The sequence below is a fragment of the Medicago truncatula genome, chromosome 7 (genome assembly GCF_003473485.1).
Source record: "Medicago truncatula cultivar Jemalong A17 chromosome 7, MtrunA17r5.0-ANR, whole genome shotgun sequence".
NCBI classification, from domain to species: Eukaryota; Viridiplantae; Streptophyta; class Magnoliopsida; order Fabales; family Fabaceae; genus Medicago; species Medicago truncatula.
This window is the reverse complement of record NC_053048.1, coordinates 3,986,204-3,993,252: the sequence shown is the minus strand read 5'-3', so window position 1 is coordinate 3,993,252 and position 7,049 is coordinate 3,986,204. Positions and strand designations below refer to the sequence as shown.

Genomic DNA, 7,049 nt, shown 5'->3' with positions numbered 1-7,049 from the left:
ATTAAGTTTGAGAGAATAGATTTTAATAAAATTGAGTTTGAGAGAATTGATTTTGGTTAAAAGTGAGTTGGATGTGAATTGATTTATGTTTGGATACACTTTAATATAATTGAATCTTATGAATTGATGTTGTTTGGATAGTTTAAATCAAAATTAATTTTAATGTGTAATGACCAAACTATCCTTTTAATTGTATTAAAAATAAATTTCATTCTCATTAGATAATTATTTCAACTTATCATACATGGATTTTATTGGTTCCAATCACGTACAATGCATTGATGTAGGATGAAAAAATGAAGGTAAAACTTGTAACAATTAGAGCAAATAGAAATAGAAATTAACAATATTGAAACAAGTAATCAAAGCAAAGAAAAACATATATGAATATGTATTCACCTTCAGACTTTGGCAGAGTAATGGATTGTTTCTCACAAGTAGCTCATAAGCATCATATATAAATATAGAGTAATATGCAATAATATCACCCAACTAACACATCTACTATGAGTAATGGGATTACCACGAAATTTGCAAAAATAAGGGAAAAGCTGAAGGAAATCGAAAGCTTGGATATGCAAAATCTTCACAAGAAAATTTAAGGTTGAAGTGATGTGAAGTAACGAAACAAAGAAAAATTGTGAGAAAGAGAAATTGAAGGCTTAAATTTATAGGTAATTAGGTAAAGTACCTACCACTTTGAGAAATTAAAGGTTGAATCATGTTTTCCCTATCATAGAAGCTAGGAATTTCAGCTTCACGAGCATTTTGAAACCAAAACCACATCTCACATTTTTTCCTCACACCATCTCACATTTTTTCCTCCTCACTCTCTCCCCCTATAAATCTCCTTCTTTTCCTTTTTTTTTTTTTTTTAAGTCTTTATTTTGGTGTAAAAAGAGGTCAATCAAGGGATAAAAATAGACCAATCGATGGATAAAAATAGGCTGATCGACCTGGGGTAAAAGGAGGTCAACCGTTGTGGTAAAACTAATTTATTATTTTTTGATCATATTAATGCAACATTTATTATTATTTTTCCCCTAATTTATTGTATTTCTTGATCCTCCTTATCAGTCCCTTATTTCTATCATTCCTTCAATTCTGGTTTTCCCTTCGCTCACTGGTAGAAGAAGATACATCCCTCATCGTTCATCACCCAATTCCACCCCCAAACCAATCATCATCATCATCATCAAATCGCTTACTACCTCCAGATCTCTATTATCAATGGTGATTCATTTCTCTCTCTCTCTAACTAATTTTGTGTTATTCACATGTTGATTTCGATTTGGGATTTTTTTTTTTCTAATTTAGAATGTCAAATATTGTTCATGATGTTGCTGTGCGATTAATTGAAGCTTTATGAATGAATGAATATTTGTAAAGTGATATATTATCTGATCCGAATCATGTTAAATTGAAACACACCCAACATGTTTTTCATTGCATGTTTGTTGTTTTATATTGATGGATCTTAGTTTAGTTATTTTAGATGTTTGATCCTCTCAAGCACCGATACATATCGAATGCTGACACATCTGATTGCATTGAATTATGTCATTTTTTAAATTATTATCTATGTGGATGTGTCCGTGTCAGTGTTTGTGTATGTGATTCATAGGTTTGATCAACCTTAAATTCTTCTGTGATCTGTCCAGTGTATGGAAACTGGTGATGAAATTTTTACACAACTAAAATCAATTATGATTGACATAAAAATTTCAATAGGTGGAATAGTTTCAGCAAAATTGATTTTTCTTTTGTTTTTGAAAAAACCAAACGAGCCCATCAAAAAATGAGTTTAGGTAAAATGATTTATGTTTGAATACATTCAAGTAAAATTGTAATTGTATATATCATGTTTTGAGGCAAGATCTTCAAATGCTAACTGCATGTTAGTATCGATTATAATCAGAAACCTCCAAACATACCTCAAATTCAATTTCAGTGCTTTGGAATCACTTTTGGCTCTCCCAAAAGTGAATCCAAATAAGCACTTAGTATTCATCAAGGTGATCAGAGTCGAGATTACCGGGAATGAATTTGGTGATGTTTTGATTGTTGAGGGACTAATTTGTGACAAAAATCATAGTGGCATTATGCAGCGAGTTAGCCACACACTGCTATTTGGAGTAGTAATTTTTGTCTGCAAAGTAATTTTCAATTTTCCCCCTGGTTTTTAGAGATTGAGATGTGTAATTTCGCTTGTTTTTTGTAGACTTATGCTGTAATTTCCATGTCTATGGGCATGTCCATTTCATCTTGCATTAACCAGAGTGTTATTTGGAGTGAGGATTGCTTAGTGCAATAGACAACATCTGACATTTATGCTGATAGGAAACCATGTAATTGCAGTCATTAACTTTTAGTGTGCAAGTTTAACACCATTTAAAAATAATTTTGCTATTGATTCCTCTGTACCCGTATTTTCTCCTCTTTATAATGATGATAGGCACTAGATCTATCATCTGATTAATTTGGAATTTAAAGAATGATCCACTACGACTCACCAAATACTTTAGTTTTATTAAACTAAACTAGTTTCAAACAAACTTTTAAATTAATTATTTTTACAGATTTCTGGAGCTTGTATAAACTTAATTCAGTTGGGAATTGATCATTGTAGTTTGCCAAAATCATCCATAAGGATTTTGAAAGAGAGAGGCAAAATATTGATTAAGACGTGTTTGTTTTGATTTGCACTCTCTTCGAATTCTTCTGATGTTTACATTTTTTGATCATTGCAGTTTATGATCAATAATTCATTTCAGTTTTGATTGCAACTCAGGGCCATCAAATGGAATCTGAAGAAGTTTTGAAGGCTGTTTTCCCTTTACTGGAGGGTGTTGATCTTGCTTCTTGTATGGCTGTATGTAAGCAGTGGAATGACATAGCTAAAGACGATTTCTTTTGGAAATGTATGTGTGCCAATAGATGGCCGTCAATCTGCAAGCGACCTAATCCTCTGACTGAAACCTACTACAAGTTATATAAAACCTTCCATAAACGCCAGCAACGTAGAACTCTTCTCCCTCCGAGAATTTCCTTTGATGATTTGGAGTTTTTCATTGACATTTGGGCTGAAGATATTCTTCTCTTCTCGGAAGCGGTGTCTGGCTCTGTCCTGCAATCAGGTTTTAGAAGTCCAGCTTCTGGAGTTTGTGACTTGCTCAAATATCACCTTGAGAGTTCTGAATACAAGATGACTTTTCCGGTTGAACCTAGGTTTACTATCCCTTCAGGACAAAATCAGAATGTTAGTGTCTCTGTGATGGTTGGGCGGAAGGATACAAATAAGGTTGCATGCATCATAAACAAGTCCATGTTCGATTATATTGAACGGTCATCATATAGAGCGTTGGCATATGATTACCTAGACATATCCCCTGGCTACCCCTTTTTGCCCGGCATCCGGGCATGGATATCTTTGCTATTCATGGAAGAAGGAAGTGAAGATCTTATGGATGTATTTGGGATCCAAATGGATTTCTGTGATGTGGCAAATTCTAAGGAAGAAGTCTTGTGGCTATTGGACATGCTAGATTGGAAGTGAATGTTAAAAGTTTGATGTCCTAGCATTTCGTCAAAAATAGTTGGAAATTGTGGTTTTATGTTAATTTGTTATTTATATATTGTTATGGGTACATCATAAATTTACAAGGTTTTGTCATCTTACTATCAGCACGAATTTGTACGTGTCAAAAAAATAAAATAATACTCAAATGTTTAGGTATGTAAATACTTTATTTTTTCATGGTCACCAATAAATACTTCTGTTTTTTGCATACACTGATGGACATTTATGTATCCCATCATATTGCTTCTGCATCCCACCATAGAAATCTGCTCTACTTCCAACAAAAAACGTTCATTCCCAACTGAAATGACCATAATGCTTCTGCGTGAGTTAATTCACGCACCTCACGAACCTTATGTCTGTGGCGTGAGTTAACTCACGCACCTTTGGATGGTGGCGTGACTTAACTCACACACCTTTGGCCGGTGGCGTGAGTTAACTCACGCAAGTTTGGCCGGTGGTCTAAACTCAAAGAACACGTTTTTTGGACGGTGGTCAGTTGTTCTTAATTGATTTTACACTTTTTTTTTAAAAAGTTTTTACACGTTTTTTGACTGCATTTAGTGTAGTTATAACCTATGTAAGTCATTCCCCCCTATAAATACCCTTCCAACCTTCATCATTTCTCACAATCATCTCGCATTCTCTCCTCCTCACTCTCTCCTCCTCCTCCATCATAGCCAGTTTGTAAGCAGTCTTAACAGTATACCTCCCGTTACGTTCCATCATCCATGATATTCTATCATTCTGAACTTCCACAAACAATGGTGTGTCGAGAATAGCTTGCACCATATCATCTGAAAACAAAGATTCAATCTTATCAATGTCTCAAACTCGTTCCTCGTCAGCTATCAAATCAGACACACGCAAACTATGCACACCTTGACTTTGTGGGGATTGAATCCAGCTACCGTGGACACCTAGCTAGAATCCATGGATCATTCATCACGCTGACATGACCATGTCCAATTGTCCACCTACAACAATATAAAAGTAACTGACGCGAATTCCAAATACTCCGCCAAGCAAAGCTAGGGTTATAACCGAGTTTAGCACCAAAAAATGAACACGGGAAAAGTACCTCGATTTAAAAACTCTAGCAATCAGGGATTCAGGTTTAGACAAAAATAACTCTATCCTTACTTAACTACCATAGCGAGATTAAAAACTTTAAAATTTCATTCTTTTTTATTTATAACAACAGATTTAGAGCGAGTGGATGACACACTTAATCTAATACAATGATGAGTTTTGAGTTTAAAGAACACATATTTGTATTCACCTCACTTCAAATGCATTATTTGTTTTTCTACAAATTTCTATTTCAAACAAATGCATAAAAAATATCAAATAAGAAAGTATCATTCTTTATTGTTTTAGTGACGGGAAAAATAAAATTCTTAAAGGAATTAAAGAAAAAATCATTTCAACACAAAGTATCATATAGATAAGGTTGTACCAGAAACCAATTTTAAAACAAAGAAACCAAAATGCATTGATGAAAAATCTAGAATTGAAATTACTTGATACTCCTAATAATCATTCTTTGGCTCAACACTCCTAATAATTTTGTGACTAGAGTTATTTCTCAACTAAAATCTACTTATCTAAAAATTTCCCTTGGCCTGATAAGTCTGTCCAAATTGCCAGTTGGAAGGAACAACGGAATCAAACGTTAAAGTTTTTCCATCACTTGTACTAACTTGAAATGACAAAGCTTGTCCTACAAAATTAGATCCAGGATGCCAATTTTGTCCCCAATTACGTGACATAGAAATCCAACTTGTCTTGGACCCTTTAATACTCACACGAGAAACATCACCAGCATTGGCAACATTGTGCACCAAAACTAGAAAGAAATTAGGGTTTCCTTTGAGCTCGAATCTAACACCACCACTTTTGATGCATGGAACACGTCGATATTTAACCGGGACGATACCTGCTTTGTAATAGGCAATAGAGGTGAACATTTTATAGCTTAAATCGAAGTGTTTTTGCGGAGGATTACACCAAACATCATGAGTCTTAGAGTAATCTGGAGGACAAAAATTTGTTGCGGTTATCGTGATTGGGTGTGCACCCTTTATGCACCATTTAGGGTCATTGACACAAAATATTTGAAAACATGCACCACAAGTAAGTCCATTATTGAATAGAGCTGTGCTTAGTGCTGCGGTTGCAAGACCATATCCTTGTTTGAAGAGATCACCATAACCACAAGCTCCCTCTGCATAATTAAATACCATATTATATAAAAACAACAAAATAATAATTGAATATTAATTTTTTATATTTGTGTACGGACATAGTAATTTTATCATATGTACTTCAAATATTATGAAATATATATGCCATTTGATCTATCATTAAAAAACAATTTTTAAATATTGTATAAAAAACAATGAAATTATTGAATATGAACTTTTTATATTGGTGTATAGGATATAGGTTTCAAAGAAAAAATGTGATAATCGTATGCATTGCATAATTTCATCATATCTACATAAAAATACATTATGAATTATATAAGTAATCTGATCTTCATTTAAAAACTGGATTTGTGATTGTATATTGTTATGGTAAGAGTCTAAATTAAATGTGTATGATATATCATTAAAAAATAACTTGTAAAGAAAAAAGGAAGATTAGTTTTATAACTTACTCATGGTTTCACCACCAGCTGCGTCACCATAGAAGGTTGCATGAGCATCGTACCATTTTAAGTCAATGCTGCTAGTTGACATGACTTGTATGAGGAACATCATGAAAAAGATGATAGGAACAAAAGAGTGAGACATAGCCATGGTAGATGTAAAAAAACAACACAGAAAGAGATGGAATTGTAGGTTTGAGTGGTTGATGCATGATGAATGGTGGTATTTAAAACATGGGAATGTACCATTAAGGAAACTAGAAATAACATAAAGATGTTTTAAGTCAATTAAGTCAAAATATTACGTTATGAAACGTAAATAATTTTTGTTTTAAGGAAGGAAAAAAGAGACTAAGATGCGGTTATACTAGAAAAATGAGCGGTTTTTTCTTTTGTTTCACAAAAAATTTACCAATAGAACATCTACTGCTATATTAATTTTTTTTTTTTTTTTTAAGATCAAAATGATATATATAAACAAACAACATACTATCTTTCCAACACAAGATGTACTAGAGAAGAGAGTCTTAAAATACAGCAAACGTTCAACAGAGTAAAACACAAATTAGCCAATACCCGCACATAAAAAGGGTTTTGGCACCAATTATGAAAGCTATAATGTAAAACAACAAATTTAGTTTTAAACCATCAAAAGAAAAGAAGCTTAATATTCTCCACAAGCCGAATAGGCGTATGTTGTATGCCACGGAAAAGCCTGTCATTTCTTTCCTTCCATATCATCCAAGAGCTAGCAAACTAGATCAAATGCGTGAAAGAAATCCTTGATTTTGCGAAACCTGAAGAGGTACCAAACTG

General features: G+C 33.4%; 2 protein-coding genes across 4 annotated transcripts; one reads left to right on the top strand and one right to left on the bottom strand.

Moving 5' to 3' along the window:
• The first annotated feature begins 1,047 nt into the window (after positions 1 to 1,047).
• On the top strand, positions 1,048 to 3,788 carry LOC11430303 (F-box protein At5g39250). 3 transcript variants are annotated; one of them, XM_024771421.2, is made up of 2 exons: positions 1,048 to 1,233; positions 2,775 to 3,788. In XM_024771421.2, exon 2 carries the CDS (start codon positions 2,801 to 2,803, stop codon positions 3,554 to 3,556), a length of 756 nt encoding a protein of 251 aa, XP_024627189.1. In that variant the 5' UTR covers positions 1,048 to 1,233; positions 2,775 to 2,800; the 3' UTR covers positions 3,557 to 3,788. The 3 variants fall into 3 exon arrangements, with proteins under 3 accessions (XP_024627189.1, XP_003621422.1, XP_024627188.1); XM_003621374.4 differs by having other exon boundaries at positions 1,049 to 1,233; positions 2,792 to 3,788; XM_024771420.2 differs by having other exon boundaries at positions 1,049 to 1,233; positions 2,751 to 3,788.
• Positions 3,789 to 5,187: 1,399 nt separating this feature from the next.
• LOC11414196 (expansin-A23) lies at positions 5,188 to 6,384 on the bottom strand. Its single transcript, XM_003621372.2, has 2 exons — positions 6,243 to 6,384; positions 5,188 to 5,807 (listed from the first exon to the last, which is right to left on the bottom strand). Exons 1-2 carry the CDS (start codon positions 6,382 to 6,384, stop codon positions 5,188 to 5,190), a joined length of 762 nt encoding a protein of 253 aa, XP_003621420.2.
• Between the last annotated feature and the right edge of the window lie 665 nt (positions 6,385 to 7,049).

Bases quoted from the DNA above. Each gene is read 5' to 3' on its own strand.
- LOC11414196 (XM_003621372.2), bottom strand. From the start codon at position 6,384: ATGGCTATGTCTCACTCTTTTGTTCCTATCATCTTTTTCATGATGTTC. The intron at 5,808-6,242 runs GTAAGTTATAAA...TTAATTATGCAG, and splicing joins AGCTGGTGGTGAAACCATGA to AGGGAGCTTGTGGTTATGGT.